Source organism: Panthera uncia, chromosome A2 (genome assembly GCF_023721935.1).
Source record: "Panthera uncia isolate 11264 chromosome A2, Puncia_PCG_1.0, whole genome shotgun sequence".
NCBI classification, from domain to species: Eukaryota; Metazoa; Chordata; class Mammalia; order Carnivora; family Felidae; genus Panthera; species Panthera uncia.
The window spans coordinates 21,175,661-21,195,566 of record NC_064816.1 but is presented as its reverse complement, the minus strand read 5'-3'; the positions used below and the strand labels follow the sequence as shown (position 1 = coordinate 21,195,566).

At 51.2% G+C, this 19,906-nt stretch overlaps 1 protein-coding gene across 1 annotated transcript in view; it reads right to left on the bottom strand.

Annotated features, from left to right (window-relative positions):
• The window catches only part of LOC125929476 (voltage-dependent L-type calcium channel subunit alpha-1D), a 40,567-nt gene that overhangs the window by 1,957 nt on the left and 18,704 nt on the right, over positions 1–19,906 (bottom strand). Inside the window, exons 10-15 of the mRNA XM_049640713.1 lie at positions 8,367–8,483; positions 7,312–7,679; positions 5,255–5,404; positions 4,730–4,893; positions 1,944–2,065; positions 78–398 (exon numbers count right to left, since the gene is read on the bottom strand). Of these exons, the coding sequence (XP_049496670.1) occupies positions 78–398; positions 1,944–2,065; positions 4,730–4,893; positions 5,255–5,404; positions 7,312–7,679; positions 8,367–8,483 (1,242 nt within the window). The remainder of the gene's footprint in view (positions 1–77; positions 399–1,943; positions 2,066–4,729; positions 4,894–5,254; positions 5,405–7,311; positions 7,680–8,366; positions 8,484–19,906) is intronic.

Genomic DNA, 19,906 nt, shown 5'->3' with positions numbered 1-19,906 from the left:
ACCGCTGCTCCAGCGGGTCCCCCTCCGCCGGGCGGAGCCTGCCCATCTGTGGCACGCTCTGGGGGGGCCATACTCACTGCTTCCACCAAGCTGTCTGCGCTCCTCTGCTTATCACTGTTTTTGTTGCGGAAGCTGCTGGGGACAGTCAGGCTGGCTGGTGTGAAAGTTCGGTACGAGATGCCCGGCTCGTCCGTGTACCAGGAGCTTCGGTGCAGGGACGGCAGGCTGCCGTTGACCTGGTCCAGGGCATCTGGCCGCTCCACCTGGATCAGGGGTGCATAGCACGGTGTCCAGTCCCGGTACGGAGGAGTCGCCGGAGGGGTGGCCCATGACCGGGTTGAGTGGCTCGGCGAGTACTTCTGGGCTTTACTGGAATCCAGGCCCGCAACTGCCATGATCTGAGGGGAGAGGGGAGGTGGGAAGGCCAGAGGTCCTCAGGTGCAGGCCGCAGGCCGCACGCAGACAAAGCAGGAGGCGCAAAAGCTGGGCAAAGGCAGCCTCGGACAATGACTTTAAAAGGACATGGGCAGTAAAATCTGGCTTTCTAGCAGACCATTTTGTGTTTCCCCAAATGCGCTGCCTATGACCGTTCCCAAGTAGGAATCAGCCACTAATTCATGAAATTGCTGCTGAGCAGTGGAGAATTAGGGAAGACACTGGCCCTGTGGCATGTGAACATACCAGCCAGATCACTCTACGTTTAAATATGAAGTCCATTCGGGGCAAACGAGCAGTTCCCAGCCCTGGGAAGGAGCACAGCTCCCTTTCTCTAATGCAAGTCCTCACAGCAGCTGGCACAGGGTCTGCTCCTCCCACCTGCAGCTGCACCACAGCAGATGCATCCTGATGCTCCCTCTGCACAGAGGGCCCCGGATGCCCGGTCTTGTGAACAGCACAGTCCTGTGGCCCACTGGAAGCCGTGGCCACCCGAGGGAGGCAGGGCAGACACGGACCAGGCCCTCATTGGGACGGGACGGCAGAGGGAAGGGCATTTTCACACATGTGCTCATGTAGACTTCTGTGCCTACTTGGTTCATGGCATTTGATGGCTGGGCCTGCCCAAACTCTGTCCTTTCACAATAAAGTAGGACATGATTAAAAATTAATATAAAAACCGAAGGCAGAAGAGTAAAAAGTTGGCAGAGACCCGTAGTGGAAGCTAGTGTTCGTGTGCTCATGTAGGGCGAGCTGGCTCTCTGCACATGTACGGACTGGGTGCTCCCTGCATGCCTCCCCCCACGACACACATACATGGTGGACGGCATCTCCGATGCGCTCTTTTCAGGAAGAAAAAGTACCATATTCTTGTCCTTGAGGCAAAGCCCTGGTGAGTGGGCTGCACCCCCACCCTCCCTTCAGACCCTGGGCCCCCTCCTGTCCAACCACCTAACTGTGGACGGTCCTCCTCCCTGAACCACATGCCCCTCGTAGTCCGGGCCGGGGGCTCACCCCGCCCCCTTGGGGCCACAGGGCCCTGCCCACAGAGGGCTCTAGAGACGTGTTTTAATGAAAGAACAATGTCTCAGAACAAATAAAGGGCCGCACTAATTGTTCAGGATCAGGCAAACGGTCGCCACTCCCTGGGTCAGGGGTTGTACCAGATCCCATCTCCAGCACCCAGGACAGAAGGCAGTGTGCACCAAGGCCGAGAGCCCAGCTTCGGAAGCTGGCAGCCTTGGATTCAAATGCCAACTTGGTTACACACCCCCTGTGTGAGCTCAGGCAAGCCACCTACCCTGTCCCTGACATTTGCTCATCTGTGAAATGGGTTCACGATCGTACCTACTTGACAGGGTTGCTACAGGATTGAACCCTACTGCACGTGAAGGTTCTCTCTGACCCTCCTGCTGCTGGCAGTCAGAGAGAAGGGGGTGTCCTGAGGGTGGGTCCCATGCAGGGTGCCCATCAGGCCTGTGATGTCCAGGCCAGGTGGGCCAGCTCACCTGCTGCTGCATCAGGTGCAGGGGCAGGGCTGTGCGGTGGGGGAAGGCGGGGGGCGGCGGGGCCTCTTCCTGGCTGCTCTGCCGGCGCAGACACTCGAAGTTGAAGGAGGATCTCCGGCGGGCTGAGAAGTGAAGCACAGCAGCACTTGTGAACCGAGCGCTCTGTCGGGACCCCGGGGCCCTGGGGTTGAGGGTGGCCCGCTGGACATTCAGCAGAGAGCCCAAGAGGAAGCAAGAGACAGGTCTGAGGAAAAGCATCAGGTAGGGAGGCCTCAGAACTTTGGGAGGGAGGATGAAGAAGCTGCCCAGCCAAGGGATGTTTTTAACAAGTTCAAGCTGGTTTCTTGTGAATGCAGTGCCTGTTCTCACGGGGCAGAGCTAAAGGCTCCGGAGTGAGGAGTGCGGCTGTTCTGATTCGAAGCCCCGGCCCTGTGGATACGTTGTTTCACGCCAAGAACAACAAGGTCATTCTAGAATCCTACGGCTGCTTGCTGACTGACCCCCTTCTCACCCTGCAGACATCCTAAGTGTCTCTGGGGGACGTGGCCTCTTGCTGGCGCTCCCGTGCTTCTACCTGCTTTAAGGGGGTGGGGGGGGGGGTGACCTGCTACCAGCTCAGCCAGATACGAAGCAAATTCTTTTGTTGGGAAAGACCCAGCTTCTCTAGCACTGAAGACAAAAACAGAAAAGAACACCTCTAAGGATAAAGAACATGGTTGTCCTATTAATGCCCACTTTAAAGAAAGGCTCCTGCATGGGGTTGAGCGATGACAAGGGATCCAGGAGGTCAGTCTGAATCCTGGGCCCCCAAGCACAGGCCAGAGGCTGCCTCTGGAAATAGCTCCACCCTCCAAGTGTGCTGGCTCACTGCTTGGGGGCCTGATAGTTTGCAAGGCAGGAGCGAGGTCTCTTTAACCTCCGCTTTCTAAGATCCCAGGGCATTTGTCATGCTCCAGCAAAACGCTGCACACCCCTAATTCCTGTACTGGGAAACTGCAGAGGCGAGCCTCCCAGGCCTCCTGGGACCACACGTGGAGCTGCAGGAACCAGCTCCACGTTCTGTTAGGTTCTGTGAGCTCTAATCTAAAAGTGCATGAAGACTGGGCTGAGCCCTTGGCTGACTCTGCCCTGTGGGCATGCCGGGCCCCCTCCTCCTCGCTGAGTTGCATGACAGCTGCTGTCCTCCATGCACCACACAGGGGATGGGCCTCCCCTGGCTGCACACCCTCTAGGACCGTTCTAGAATCAGATGGCAAGGGCCAGAGGCTTGGAGCCAGGAGAGGAAGCCACCATCCCTCTCATTTGGGGAGTGCCTTTCAGTTTTGAAAATCCGTCCGCATATACCTGTCATCTCATCTGCTGTGCACAACCACCTCTGACAGAGGAAGCAATCCCACTGCGGCTGAGAACATAGGCTGAAGACTTCCATGTTCTCCTCCCTGCCCAACGTCTGAACTGATGGGCAGTAAAGCAAATAAAATACATTTTATTTATTTGCCCTTACGAATACAAAGGGCATCTGCTCTAGCCCACTCAGCTTCACCAGGGCAGAGCCTCTGAATGGTGGGCATTAATGTGGCCACCACAGGGGACACAGGGAGGTCCAGGGAGGGCAATGGTCCTCTGGTGGGCCAGGGGCTCTACCTGGCCTCACCTGCATGTGTCACTCAGTATTTATGGAGCTCAGGATTGCTCTGTTTAGCAGCATGTGTTTGGGGCTGCAGAATTAAATATTAACCATGGAAATGGGTCTGATTACACTCCCCAGCAGGTCAGTGACAGCTGGAGAGAGGCAGAGGGCCCCAGGCACCACCCAGACACACTTGTTATTGCACGCGGAGTTAGCAGACTCAGAGCCAACGTGTCTTGGCTATTTTTGGTTCCTGATTAGAGTCCTACTCACAAATATGCTTCATTCCTCAGAAACACCAGGAATGGATATTTTTTAACCAATCACCAAAATGCCCACATGTGCAAAATCAAACTCCCTGGCCGGGAGCAGCAGGGGCCACTGCTACATTTCTTACCCCAGCCCACGTTCCTCACTTGGGGTGACCCAGATCTCCTGCAGCACTGCTTAGGCCACCTGCATAGGCAAAACAGGTGGGGAGCAGCCAGCCCCCACGTCTTCTCAGCAGGATGGGATTCCTCCAGCCCCAGGATGGGGGTGCTGACCCTAGAAGTCACCACCAAGGCCAAAACCTGCCCCATGAACAATGGCATTGGCTGACCCATGGCAAAGATGAAAGACGGGGGGACGGGGAGGTGAGGGGGGCACTCCCTGGTGGGGACTGAGAAGAGATGGACATCAAGAGTCCCCAGGTGGCCTTCAGAGGCGTGGGGCTGGGTGGGATAGGCCTGGGCTCAGGTCCAGCTCTGCACAGGGCTGATCCCTTCCACCCTCCTCTGTCAGGAGAGGGCCTGACAACGACATGGCACACATCTTACCTACCTCACAGGATGGGCCTCGGGCTCAAAGGCAATGATAACATGCACAAAAAGCCCCTTACCAGATGCCACATACTATGGACATTTAGGTCACATACTGCCTTCCTCTGTTCTCAGAGAGTCAAGAACAGCACTAAAGTTGTCCGAGCTCTATCACGTGAGATACGGATGAGACAGAAAGGAAAGCCGGTAGGGTCTCCAACCAGGGGAGGTTGGAGGGCTGACAGTCCCTAGCAAAGCAGGACCACATTTGTCACACTTCCCGGGGGGGCTGGGGTTGGGGGAGGGGCACACTGTTCCTTGGAAGGCTTCACCCAAAACAAAAAATCTGGCCTCACATGTTGGGGTGGGAGGTAGTAGGCGTCTCCTTGGAGATCTCCGAGAGTCATAGCAAATGGGTGAGTCGTCATCTTCCAAGAAGCCTTGGGGGTGATGGTAGCCTCGAGGCCGCTCGAAGTCCCAGTTGCTGCCTGGGTATCTGTTGTAGTAGCTGTAGTTCTGCCTGGTGGTCAAAACGGCCAAAAGAGACGGTAAGGGGTGCCCGAGATCCTAGTTAGCAAGTCCTGCCTGTCAGCTCGGACAGACCCACCTTTCTTGAACACCCTGGACTGGCTGAGAGCAAGGCAGTCCTCGGCCTCACGGAAGACTCAGGGCCCTGGTAGCAGCTGGTCTGAGAGCAGCCTCTACCCTGCCTTTCTGGCCCTATTTCTCCTGCTCCCGCTTTCCCTCTGGCCCAGAGTCTGTGCTCTGCCTCACTTCCCGGGGCAGGCCAGGTGTAGTGCACGTGGGCCCTGGCTTCAGGGCACGAGGGGCGGGAGACAGCCAGGCCTCCTACCGTCAGCCCGAGCTGCAGAGCCGCTCACCTGCTCCCTGCCGGTGAGCCGGCATCCTCAGAACCCTCCTCACCACTGAAATACTCCTGCTCCTCCAAGCAGTGGGGGTCGCTGAAGTAGCCGTGTACCTCTGGATCTTCCCGGCAAATAGTTGGGAACTGCTCATCTCCTGAGTCAGACCTGCGGTTGCGAGACAGGGCCTGAGCGCCCAGGCAGGCGGCAGACACCTCCCGTAGCCAGGCCGTGGTGGGAGGCCAGCTCCCCCCGCCCCCCACATGCCCCTGACTTCTCCCCAGTGCACCCGGGACTGGACTGCTCAGGCTCCGCGTGTGAGCACATCTCTCTCTTGGTACCCCTGCACGATGCCGGCGCCAAACCACTATGCCCAGGGGCCACGGCACCAAAGGAGTCAGTGTAATTTGGGGGAAGAGAACAAGGAAATGGACATAGAAGCCTGCAGGGATTGGCAGTCCCAGGGAAAAGGCTCTGATCCTTCCTGCCCTGGCCTGTGTGACTTCAGGGTCTGGAACAAAGAGGCCCCCTAACCAATTTCCCACTGCGTCCACCCCAGGAAAAGTCGCAGGGGTTTGCAACTCAGTGTCCCAGGGGGACTCACACGTGTGACACCTCGCATGTTTTCAAAGCCTGCCTTGCCCACATGGCAAGACTGTCATGCTGTCTCCCTGAAAGCCACTGTCCTGGCCTCGGTCCTCAGGAAAACCAGCCAGGCTCTGTTATATCAACTCCCTCCAAAGAGAGGACTGTGTTCCCTCCAAGTTCATGCTCTCAAGTTGCTCCTGAGCAGCTGGTTTCTCTTGATACAATGAAAGCAAGAGACCAAGCCCCCCGTTCCCAGGTAAATGATCATCCCACTCACAATTCAACCCGCTTTAGCAAATGCGTAGCAGGGTACACAGCACAGACGTTGGGGGCTCCAGGACAGACAGAGAAGATCTGGTCCCCGGTCTTCAGGAGGTTGGGGTCACTTTCTTATCAAGTCCCCACAAGAGGCTTGAACTCAGAGAGCAGCAGGCATTGGCCGGCCTCCCGGGGCCAGGCAGCCGGAAGTGCACAGTGGGCTCTCCCTATGCTATCATGAGGCCCGTGGGCACACTGGCGCATCAATACCAGCACATCCTTGGCTGTAACAGACTGTGTAGTCTACACACATATGGACCTCAAAGCTCATTTGCTTAGAAAGCAGCAGCTACCTCTGCCCCGGGAGTCCACAGGCCCAAGCAGTTGCCTCTAGGGAAGTTTCATCCCTCAGTGTTGAGAGGCCAGTAGGTCACACTTATGACACAGAGTATTTAACACACAAGCGCAATGAGCACATACCTAATGTAAGTTTCATAATAGCGGGTTCTATCCAGGACAAGCATAACATGGGAGGGAGGGAGGGAGAAGATAAAAGTTAAATACTTCCAACAAAATTTAAAATGCAGATATCAGGCTAGTTCCTAGCACAGATGTCAGCAAACTATGGTTTATAGGCCATATACTGTCATTGAGCTACGAACGGTTCTTACTTTTAGAGGATTGCAAAAAACATACAAACAAACAAACAAACAAAAAACAAAAACAAAAAAAACCCCCAAAGGAATAAAAATATTTCATCACATGTGACTATATGAAGTTCACATTGCAGTGTCTGTAAATAAAGTTTTATCGGGCTATGGCTGCACCCATGCGTTTACACATGGTCTATGACTGCTTTCTGTCTACAACAACAGAGCTCAGTGGCTGCGATGGAGATCGTATGGTGCCCCAAACCTAAAATGCTTACTATGTAGCCCTTTACAGACAAAGTTTGCCAACCCCTGCCCCAAAGTATGTTGGCATCACTGGGGAAGGTAGAGCCTGTAACTGCTGCTGTTTCGGGGGGCATCCCACTTGGATGGCTGGTGGCCCTTTATCTTCCGGGTGCATCACTGGCTAGTGCCTGACGAGGCTGTGAGCTCACAGTACTCCCAGGTTCTAGTGCAAATGCCTCCCGGGAATCTCCTGTGTGTGCCAGAGCACAGGGGAGAAAAAATTGCCTTGGGCAGATACTATTTTACCAAGTGCAAACACATTTTAAAGGTTACCTTTTAATACTGGACCTTCTTTGAGCCTCACGGTCACGCTTGTGGGAGGAGTGATGCCCATTTTCAGACATATGCTCAAGGTTCCCAATGCTGGGCCGCTTTCCAGGGGCAGCTTTGGACATATTGGCATTATTGAGATTGGCATTTGTTGAGCTGGGAGCTTGCTTTCCTATGGAATTATGGTTATGATGGTTATGACACACCGAATTTCCTGCTGGAGGAAACAGCGGTTTCTCAGTATCACTTGCAGGTGGAATTGAAGGCCTTTGGACATGCAGGGGACGGTGGGTGGTATTGGTCTGCTGAAGGGAATCTCTCCTATCACTATTAACATGATTGACATGGTTTCCAAGCAGGGCACCATTTCTCTGCAAAATAATGGGAGACAACACCAGGTAATTTAACAAGTATTTGATGCAGGCTAGCTATGTTAGGTAACTTTTTCTACACGAAAAACAAATTCTAGGTAAGCTCCGTAGGATCCCTGTAAAACAATCTGAGTTTCTCACAGATCAGGGTGAATGTGTCTGCGTGGCAGCTGGTCCCCCCTGAAATGAGGAAGGTTACCGATTCCTGAGCTGGGGAGCAAGCTCTTGGCTATCACACAAGTGTGCTCTTGCAGTCGCTCCAAGTTGAGGTGACTTATACCCAGCACGGCTGGCTGGCTGAGGTTGGGCAGAAGGCATACTCTCGGGCTGAGGGGCTGGGGGCCGGCTGGCAGGTCAAAGAACTGGCCCAGGGAAGAAGGGGGTGGTGCAGGTAGGCAGCTGCTAGTGGGACTCAGGATGCTCAGCCACACTGGCCAAGCAGCCGTGGCCAGGCTCCTCTGAAGCTGCTAGTGTGGGACAGAGGGGTGAGTTCAGGAATGGAGCAGGCCTGGCCCTAGAGGAGGTGCCGAAGGTCTGCTGTGGGGAGAGCACAGTCCATAAGCCCCTCTAGGCCCAGGGGCTGCTTTGCATTCTCCAGGCTCTTTTGTGGATCACCAACTGCCCAAACTGGAGTCCTGCCCCACTATTTCCAAGTGGCCAGTGTGTAGCTAGGCGTGGAATAATTACTTTGAATACATCTTCTTCTTCTTCTCGTTTTGTTTCCTCCGGCTCGTCATCTTGCAAATCACATGATATAGCACGCCGGATTTCTGGCCCAATGTCATGCAGTGTCCTTAATCCTGCCTAGATCAACACAAATGGCAAAACGGATTAGACAACATGGATGCGCTGGGCCCGGCCTGGATCCTGGCTCTGCTCCTGCCTGATTCAGCGGTGGAAAGGGAAGTTTCTCCAAAGGCAACCTGGGGAACTGACTGCTCGCGTGAATGTGACTGAAGGGTCCCTGAAGCCCCAGGGTCGAAGGATGTGGTCAGGAATTCAAGACGGTCCTAGGCTGGGATGCTTGAGGTCTTCAACCCAGTAACCTCCTTCTCAATTACCTGCACTTGTAGGGAGCAATGTCTGCCGTGGTCAAGAGCACATGTTCATGTCTAAATGACAGAAGGATGGCCTGCAGAGTCCTCTCCCAGAGCCCCAGAGGGGGCAAGGAACACAATCAGGCCATTCTACAAGGACTCACTGGCTGTGTCCAGGATAAGGAGATCTAAGTCCAAGTACAAGGGGGCAAGCCGACCAAGTAGCCATCAGGGCCACCGGTTCTGCTAGAAAGCCATGGGAACAAGGGAGTGACACCACACACTACAATCACCAGCACACTCAGGACCATGACAAGATGGGTTGACACGCACACAGACCTGGGCCGCTGTGCAGCGCCAGCCTCCATGGCCATCCGTGGTGCCCTGGCCTGTAGCCTGGGGTCAGGCCAAGAACTTGCCAACAGTTGGATCATCCTCTTGAAGACCACAACACATTGAAAGGGGCTCACCAGCCTCTGGAGGCTGTGCAGGACCCACCAGGTGACCCCTCCTGGGCCCTCACAGACATACTCCTTTTCCTGAGACTCTTGCAGTTGGCCTACCTTATATTGGGCCCCAGTTCCACTGGGTTCCACAGGGACAGGCCCTGGGAGGAGCCCTTCTGTTGTTCTCCACTTTGTTAGGAGAACATTACAGGTGCTTACACTATATATGGGGAAAGTGGAGTTGCTGGCTCTGAGAAAATTATATTTTGACCATCAATTTGAGGAAAAATAGTATGCTGACTTTAAAGACTAATAGGGACAGTACAGCTACTTTATCCCTCTCCAAAGAAAGACTTACTTCCTGCCTGCCAGCAGGCCTAAGCCCACCTGTCCTATATCTGGGCAGGACCCCCTCATTTGCTGGCAGTCCTTCTGCAACTCAGCAGCCACACCGGAGCATGAACCCCAGCTGTATGGGGCCGCATCTGTAGTTAAAACTCCACATCAGGGTGGTCAGCAGGGGAGCCCTGGGCCTAGAGGTAGGTCATCGGGGGGAGGGGCCTACCTCCCGGCCCTTCCTTCATGAGCCCCAGCAGTGTGAGTGGGGAGGGGAGAGGGTGGAGGGGGTGGTGGCCACATCTGGCCAGATCCCACAGGGCTGACCCCCCTGGTGTGGGAACGCTCAGAACTGGTCTTCTCCAGATGCCAGTGGTGACAGTAATTTAGGATGTAAAGTCCTATAGGAACTTCCTAAGAGGCTCCTGTGGAAACAGTCTCATCCACATGAGTTGATGCTGTTCAAAAACGGTATACCAGGCTAGGTCTGGTTTGATCCATTCCTTGGATAGAGGAGGAGGGGGTCTTTCCATTTCGTGAATTGTGGGCATGAAAGAGCTGCCAGATTCAGAGCTCTCAGGTTCTTGGCTAGGAATGCTGTGGTCTTGTAGGGGAAAGACACACATGTCGTGGGGCCAAACCTGGAACAGTCTGCGGCATGGTCAGTGAGGCTGCCTCTCACTCTCCTGTCCCTCCGACCACAGGCATGAGATGCACGCACATACGCAGACATGAACACACTCACATATATGCACACACACATGCTTTCCCTCTCTCAGATCCCCAGGTCCAGCACATCTGAACCAGGGGAATCATCTGGCTTGGAGGTAGACCCACTTGCCATTCTCTTGGAAACATCAAGAAGGCAACTCTAATGTCAAGTGGGGTAAAGCTCTTTCACACGGAGCTGCAGGCATGTGCAGGAAGGTCAAGCCTAGCACTATCGAACAGCCTGTGGCTCAATCGTTCAGTGTCTTCCAGAGCACGGTCATCAAGGGAAGGTGAGCTAAGTCAGGGTTTCGTCGTCTGGTTTTGGATCACGGAGAGGAAAGGGCGATCACAGATCTGAGGCTCCCAAGTCAAAGACCAGGTTTGAGACACCCACTGCCTTGTCCACAAAATAAACATAGGTGACAAAGCACTAAGTCAGTAGCCCCGGGTAAATTATGTATATGAACGCATGTCACGAGGCACCATGGGCTAGGAACACTCCTGAGGTTGAAAAACAACAGATAATCCTATTCACCGTCATTCAACTGATTGGACTGGGTCTGATTAAAAGAAATAGAAAACTATTTATTTGGATAATTTTTAACATCATCCTCTGTTGACGGGTTGACATTTCACTGAAATACACATATAACATAATTGCATCATAAAAACAAAAACGGTCTCCAGCATGTCTTCAATGGTACACAAGATCAGGAGAGTGGTGAACAGACACAGGACAGAGAATTTGTTTGCAACATAAATCATGGAGAAAACTGAGAGGCGGCTCAAGAGGCCACTTCCAAGGACAAATAATGACAACATATTTATTAAAGAGACATCAAAGGAGGATAGAAAGCATCACCCTTCCTCGACACAAAAGCAGAGGTTTAGAGATCATGGTTATGTTTTGCTTGCTCCACGCAGGAAGAAACACATCTTCTGCGAGTCAGGGCCTGACTTGACTCTTTCACATGGGATCTGGGGAAGGACGGGGCGGAGGGCTATGGGAGGTGGGGTGTCTGCTAGGTCTGGGAATGAAGGAAACAGATGTTCCCAAACTTGAACTGAAATGAAGCTTAAGCACAGCACCCTGAATTTATTACATATCACAAAACATGGTAATGAAATTTTTCTAGCACACATATCAAGCTAACAGGTAGCTTAGGCTGCTCCAAAGTTTCCATAGGCACAAATTCCAATCCCAGAAAACTATCTTAAACTCTTGAAAAATTACTTTTTTTCATACCACTAAAAAAAAAAACCCAAAACATTTTTTTTTTTAAATAAACACTTTACAACCAGTAAAATGATCTGTTCTTTCATTTTTCATATCGGTGTCTACCTCAATCAGCAAAATACTACTTTAATTTGAAACGTGGTCATTTAGCACTTAAACCAACACAATGAAAGCTGTATAGTCATTCCATTAACATCACAGTAGAATTATGGTTTTGAATAAACACAGAATTGCTATAAAATAGAAACATTTTTGATTTAAGATGTCCAATCATATAAAATATTAAACAGAATCAAGCCTAGTTTCTGGTTGATTTTTAAATGCTAGATGGTATCATAAATATCTTTTAAAAAAAGAAACATTGGCGCTTTGCCCGTAGACTGCTGCTTTAAATTTTAGACACCATTTAATTGGAATTTTATAGATATTTACTCTATAGAATGATTAGGTCACCCAAACAAACAAACAAACAAAAACAAACTATAAAATCTCTCTAAATATTTCTGAAGCAATAGCATAAAACTATGGTATTTTAACATCAGATATGAATATTCATTTACCTTCCTTTCTCTCACCCAGTTAGGGTGAGTCCTCCCTACCTGGGTGCATGAGATGCCGTGCTGGCTGCCTTCCTAAGCTAGCTCTGTCAGACACACCAGGAGCCGCCGGCTCTCAGCACCAGAGAAAGCAGAGACAGACGCCAGAACACTCCCCCGAACATACACTGTAACAGTGGAGATAAGAGATGTGTGTCTCCAGTCGGGACCGGGCCGGGCCATTCATCTTCGGACGCCAGTGCCAGGCTTTCAGACTCCAGCCAAAGACCCCTCCTGTCTGCTATAGCCTGTTCTCCATCACAGGCTTCGCTTGGCCAGGGCCGGCCCTACACACCCGTCTCATTAAAGGCAAGTTCTGATTAACCCTTTAGCAGGATTCAGCCCCTGTCGCATCAGAGGGCATTGTTTCAGACTAGCTCCATCAGAAGAAAGAACTGGAGACTGAATTCTTATAGAATAAACCAGCTCATCTGCAAGCTGTCCTCCACTGCCCCCGCAAACACACAGGCACACATAGCACACACGGGCACACCCTTTCTTTTGTCATCCTTTTCCTCCAGGGAAAATGTGACAGTGTGGCCTTTGCGTCCATTATGCACTGTCCTTAAGTCATATGTAAAGGGTTAGAATCAAGAGCGCGGCACTCCATGGGCCACCCACAGGGATCCTGATCCTGGCTGAAAGGTCAACTGTAATGTCACTGCCTAAGTGACTCCTGGCATTGCACTCAGCAGTACACATCAAGTTTGTTACCACCACTTTGAAAGATAAAGGAATCTTTTTTTAAAAAAAAATTATCGAAAGAGATCTATGACGTCTCCCTGCAAGCGATCTGACAGACCTATCTGAGCAACCTTGATTCTTGGTTGTAGTCTGACACCAGAATCAGAGCAATTCCTGCCAGTTTCTTGATAACGGAGTATTACTTAAAGTTCAGCAGAAGCCTCAAATCATGATTTCTATTCTGTTAGCATCTTTGTACCTGCCATAATGATCTCACATACTTTATCCCACTATATCCCAGGAAGGCAGGATTATCCCCATTTGGTTGAGTGGCCTGCCTGACTGACGAAGGCTCAGCTGGGACTCTGGTCCCCAGGCCTGCCCCACCCTGACCACCACCAAGACAAAGCCATTGAGTCTCCAGGAGCAAGGGCTGGGATGGAGTCTCAGTTGTGTGCTCACTTAGCCCTGTGACCCCACACATGACCTCAGTCAAGGTTAACCTTCTTCCATCTAACTTGGCAGAACTCTTGTATCACTGAGGTCAACAGGGAAGTGGACCAGTGATCATAAGGTGTCAAGAAAACTGACCCTGTACTTAGCACACGTCCTGGTCTCAGCTGTGCCGCTCTGAGGAGTACCGATCTTTGAAAACACTGTCTATCACACAGACCCCCATTCCTCCAGATCAGCACAGGCACGGGGGTATGACCTATGACGCTCCTTCTGAACTTAGCTGGACACAGGGCTCACAGGTAGCTTTATGTCTAGTCAGTGGGTTGGGCCTAGGGTGGCACCTGGGAGGGACAAAAAAGTTCAAGGTAGGGGCAGTGCAATATGCAGGAGGCTCTCTCACTAGGGAGATCCTAAAAAGGCTCTAGTACCCTTTCCCTTTGTGGGGAGGGGTATGTAGGATCATTTCCCTAGAGCAGCAGTTCTCAAAGTGTGGCCTGGGGACATCTCCAGGGACTGACGAGGTGACTGTAATGTTCACACTACCAGGACATTCTTTGCCTTATACACGCATTCCCTCAGAGCACAATGGGGTTATTCAAAGGCTATACGACATGTGAGGATGTCACCTTTCTGGTACCTTTGTGCATGTATATTCTGTATTTTGAAATTTTCTGTTTTATTTTTTAACATAAGTACTGATATACAAGGGCCCTCAATAATTTTTAAGAATATAAAAGAGACCCGGAAGTTTGAGAACGGCTGATAGCTCATCCCCAGACAGGCCACGCAAACCTTTCTTCAGGCCCTGGTCCCTCACCTCACCTACGATTCCTGTGGTTCTGCTGACCTTTCTCTGCTTTTGGAAGAAATGTCCTTACCATGGCTTCTCTTGAGCTAGCCTTTGGCACTTCTTAATGGGGATTGCCTTCACCATGGCCTTAGAATGACGTACCCTTCCGTTACCCCAAATAGTCACCTCTCTTAGATGTGAGGTATGCCACAGAGAACGAATTTGCACGGTTCCCAACCTAGGAACTGTTAGTAGTTGACAGTAAGCTCCTTCCCATGAAAAACTGAATCATGACATACGAGGGCTAATGAAGGGTGTCAGATTGGTATTATTCAATAGCACACCATGATAATTAAGACCTTTTGCTACTACACAGTATCACCTGCTGTAACTTCTGTTCAGTAATTCTATCTTCTCAAAGTCTTTCGAAAATAATTACTATTATTGTCAGAGGGAAAAGAACTCCTGCCTTTCAGAAAGAGAACAGAAGGCAGTACCCAATAATCCTATGAATTTATAGTTGGGTCCCGCCATAGTGTAATCAATTTACGAACAGCCTGGTGCCCAGTCTCGCAGATGTGATGGATACTGGCCTGCATCCTGTCTTCCATCCAGGAGCTTAAGAGTTTAGCACCATGGATTCTGGTGTTGGGTACCATGTTTGCTGAGTGGGGGAAGATTCTCAGATAACTTGAGTTGTCTCCTGCAACGTTTCTACACTCAAAGCTACACTCTTCTGGCAAGGTTTAAGGAGGAAGGACAGAGGCGTCTGTAGTCTGACTGGACGCCAAGTTTTAGGGAAGCCTTGTTTCCCTTTTGAGTTGAAGTCGGAGGTATACCTCCTGACTTCTGGCTGTTTCCATGAACTGCCCTTGGCTAGCAGCCACAGTCAGTGCCGTCACTGAGCAACACAGCCAGGCCCATGTGGGGCCAGAGACTCTTGTTTCATTTAAACCATTCCCTAATCCCATCTAGAAAGTTCACTGCTTTCTAGTTTTTCCTTATTTGGAAAGACTGCAGAGAGGTGTGTGGAAACGCCTGCCATGCACACTGCTTGGGGGCCGTCCTGCTGAGACTTTACCCTATGGAGACTCCATTTAGCAGTTGGCTGGTCACACTGGACCTCTGAGACAGGGCCCCTTGATTGTTTAATAAGCTTGACGTTCTGGTGGGTCAGAAACAGGGGGTCATTTATCTGATGGGGAATTAGCCCCACACCTGTGCTCCCAGGGCTGACTAGCCTCCTTTTCAGGGACGACACACCAAATTCTTAATAAACGGTACATCCCAAGCACTCCCTGATTGGGGCAGAGGAGACCTTCAGACCAGAGCACAATCCCAGAAATCCCTGCTACAGCAGGCATTAGCCTTTTACCGCCTAGACCACAGAGGGATGTGGAGAGGGGCTAGATGTTGGCAGGGGGGCCACCGCTGTGAAGTGGCATGTACAGATAGGCTTCAACATCTTCGCAAGGGGTGCAACCATCCCGCGGTGTGCTGGCCGGCTTTCAACCCCACCCCACATCATTGCCCTGGGCGCTGCGTGAAGTCAGACCTGCTCTTTGGCCCTGCAGACTCTGCTGTGAGAATCCATAAAACCCACCATGAGCTCCCAGACTTACAGCAGTCTACACAACGGGAGCAGAATCAGGGGCCGGACCTGTTTCCATGAGTGAGGCCAGGGAATCCACTTAAGTGCAGGCAGGCCAGACCACTGGTAACATAAGCCACTGTGACCCAAGGGCAAAGGTCACAGTACAAAAGACAACACTGGAACAGCCCTCAGGGCTGGGAGGGACCCTGACAGCTGTGCCCAGGATGGGCCTGTAGGCCTTCCACTGATACTGTTCTTCCTGTCGGTGACACCACTTGCCCACTTGAGCTGCTCCTGCACGAGCACAGCCAGGAACAGGGCTTCCCCACGTTCTGCCGGCCCTGTCCACCACCTTCCCCATGCACCCTCATGCACGCGCACACACGCACACAGCCTCGTCTGCACTGACCAGGGCAGGCAAAAGGGGCTTCTAAGCCTTCTTTTCTCCAGGTGCTTCAGAAACTTCTAGTTTTCACACTACAGTTACTTTTGAATATTGATTTCAAAACTCAGGTTGGCTCCTCTGGGGGTCTTGGGCTCAGCACTAGATGTACAGACCTCCTTAAGCACTGCTTGTGATTGGCTGAGAATTTCACACGGGACTCCTTCATGAAGCAACTTCTCAGCAAAAGTCTACCATTTGTAAGATGTGAAAACACGACCTGTACAGGTACCTCTGTGTACATCTGTATACACTTCCCAGAGATCTTTGAAAGGGGAGAACTCTCTTTCTCAGTGGATAACTACAGTACAGAACAGAAAAGAGATCAAAGAAAAACAAGAATTTCTTAAAGTTCTGGTAGTAAACAGGCATAGGATATTATTATTGTTGTAGTCTTAATAATAAGCAATTATACGTTCAAAGTGCTTTACAATCACTTAGCTATTCCTCACAACAGCCCTGTGAGGTAGGTCGACATTATTACCCCCATTTTACAGATGGGGAAACTGAGGCACAGAGAGGTTAAGTGTCTTGCCCAAGGTCACGCAGCAAGTGAACGCTGGAGCTGGGACTAGAACCCAGGTTCCCTGACTCCCAGTGTCCTTGAAACTAGACCACACTGCTTCCAAAGAGGCATCCCCAGACTGGCTTTGAGCACGAATTAAAGACGGACAATGTTGGATGAGGTTTGGGTGTGGTGGTGTTTCCCGTGGACACGTTAAGATGGAACCTGAGGTGTTACCTGGACTGGTTTGGGCATGCGGGTGTATGTGTTAGTTTAAATGGTGTGTCTGAGCTTCCTGGCCTGCCCACTTCTCACGCATTCTGGACGGGGTCACTGCAGAGAGTGGGGGCCGGAGGGTCAGTAGGTCATGGCGGACTGGCATATAAAAGGAACTCTGTCAGCTCGGCGCCAAGGGGCCTGCCAGTCTTTGGGAGTTCGGACAAACTAGGGACGCAGAACTTTGGAACAAAGTCAGCTGCCCACCTTAGGCAGGTCTGCTTAATCTTTTTATCATGTTATTTTTTACTGGCCAGCATCAGGAAGTTGTGTTCATTTCATTCTCTGTGGGGCGGCTGCCCCCCTCCTTTGCTCTCTCTCTCTCTCTCTCTCTCTTTCTCTCTCTCTTTCCCTTTCTCTGAGTCTCTGCTTGGAGGGGAAAACTGTTAAGCCTTGCACGTTCCCTTTCATGAAAAAGAGCCACCGTGAGCAGCGTCCGCGACAGGAGGCCATGGCTCTGCGGATGAGCCACGGCCCCGCTTCTGCCTTCTGGAGGAGTGCTTTGCTTGGAAGGGGTCTCCCTGGGGCCTTGGGTTTGCTTTTTTTCTGCATTTCTCCCGAAATGCTGTTTCAGTAGAAATAAGCCCACTTGAGACTTTTCCCTTTCAAGGCCTTAGCCACAAACGCCTTCCGACTAACGAGCTTGGTGCTGTAGCTCAGGCAGAAAATTCTAAAGCATCCGTTCAAGCATCTGAAACAAACGAATCAGCCAGTGAAATCTCATCTGTTAGCATCTGTTCTCTTCTTAGATTAAGAAAGAAAAAAAAAAGCGCCTTTTTTTATGGCTTTAAATGGACTCATGCTTTTAAAAAAAGAAAAATACCTCACTATGTTTTCAACTAAGGTGCCTAGGTAACAGGAGTCTGACACTGCACAGGTTAAGTGTCTGTGGCGTGAGTTCCCCTCTCTTTCTGCACCGAGCCTCTCCAAGGTGACCATGTCAGGGCACACCAGGGACTAAGAGTCACTGGGTTCCCGTGTGCCACCCCCGCGTCCGCTCGACCACCTGCATCCCCATCTGTCAGCTGGGCCACGGGCTTTCACATAAACCCTAACGACTTCGTTCTTTACAAGCTGGGAATAATGGTGTCCTCCCTCAACCCAACTTCCAACCAGGTGAGGAAGAGACCATCCCGCTTAAGTCTCCCTGTCATTAACGATGGGCAGGTTCCCATCTGGGATGCCCGGGGGATAAGTCTCCTTGGATCTCACCAGAGTGTCTTTTGCACAAAGGAAATCCTTGAATGTTGAAAGAAAAAGAAATGAACAAAACTTTTCCCACTTTGGGATTTTTTTTTCTTTCTTATCCATGAGACACTGGACTAATTCATGTCTGTATCTTGCATGGAAGTCTTCATCTGGAAGGTCTGGTGGGGCTTTACTATTTGAGGGGAGGGGACTGAGCGCTTTCAAGGCTGCAGAGCTGCGTTCCTTTGTTTACTTGCTCTTGGCGGAAACTTGCGGGTCAGTCGGATGCAGCAATAATGGATGAACAGCAGATGTGGGGTCAAACTCAAGTGAATATGGCACATGGGGGGTGGAGGTGTGGGGGGGGAAACAAAAAGGCAGCCTGATGCAGCTTCTCTCCCACCCGCTCTCTTCCCACAGAGGGTGGGAGAGAAGGCTGGCTTTAATGAAGATGGATGGACAGATGGAAACTGCACACTCATTCAGACCACAGAGGCCAGAGGACACCGGGTGCCGAGCTCCTCCCCACACACGGATCCAGGAGCTCAAGCCATTCTCCCTCATGTAGAAGGGGACACCGCAGAGGGTCTGGACAGAGGGAGACCAGACGGAGCCCATGGGGTTGAAAACCACAGTGCATCTGTGTGCCCTTGAGAACCATTCCACGGGGAGCAGAGTGTGTGGACCAGTGGTGATCCCGCTCAGACAGACTGCACTCTACGCAGCACAAGCACGCACATGCCTAAGTCCTCCTCCCGCGCTCACACTCCACCTGCCATGAGCAATCCGTCCGTCAGCGTGTGACGCCCGGGCGCAGCGAGAAGCAGCTCATCCTGCTTCTCAGCAGGCCATGCCCACGTCCGTGTGCTGGACCTAGTGACACTGTGGGTGCTGCTGTCATTCGACCCTGTGGCCCTAGCTCCATGGCATCACATGATATTTCATCACACAGAGAGGAAGAGTCTCCTTGCGCTTACTAAATGTAGAGTGACAAATCACATTTAAAGCCACTTCTAGGGCAGAGGAGGCCAAAGATGTAATTAGAATTATCCTTCAAGGAGACACAAATTTTCTATTTTTCATGTTTGCTTCAGAATCCAAAGCACTTTGAGAATTTATCTGTCAAGATCACGAACACAATTTAATTTTCTAGGCTGTGTACTCAACGTAAATTACAGTCATAGCCTCAACTCCAACCAGGTGTAGATGTGCTGGTATTATCATCTAACAGGAAACGTTTGGATTTCGCCAAGGAAATGAAACACTTTCTACAAACAACAAAATGAAAAACGTTTGGGAGAAAAACATTATCGCAACACATAACGTAATTGTCTTTTACCCACGACTTACAAACGTAGTTTTAGCATCATTTGAACCTGCAACTTAAAAGACTCAGGGAAGCCCATCCATGAAATGTGATAATTAATTACTCGGCCATGTGTTGTTTTTCAGGTTTTAAAACATCAAGACACTATATCCAGCCACTAGAGCAGGAACTGAAGCCATCTGGTTGGAAAGTCTTGGGGATTCAGGAAAGGGATAACTCTGTATCCAGGTGACCATCATACATGCCTTCCCCAGAAAACAGAAGCATCTCATAACATGGACATTACGGTTACTGGAAATTATGGCATAACCATCCATGAAAGAGTATGTTTCCCCCTCCAGAGAAGTCATCAGGTCCTACCAACCCCACCAACTAGAATCTGAGAATAGCAAGCAGTTTCCTACAGGCGGAGGGAACCATGACACTCTGAAATCCGGCCAGTCTAGGTCTCCAGGCCCAAGGCTGTTCAAGGAAGCTCCTTCAGAAACTCGTTCATCACACCTCCTCCTTGCACCCAACCTGGCCATGCTGCTCTCAAGAGCCCACGGATGGACCAGAGGCCCGTTCAAATCTGTAAACACGTCTTTTCCGTTTGCTTTGTC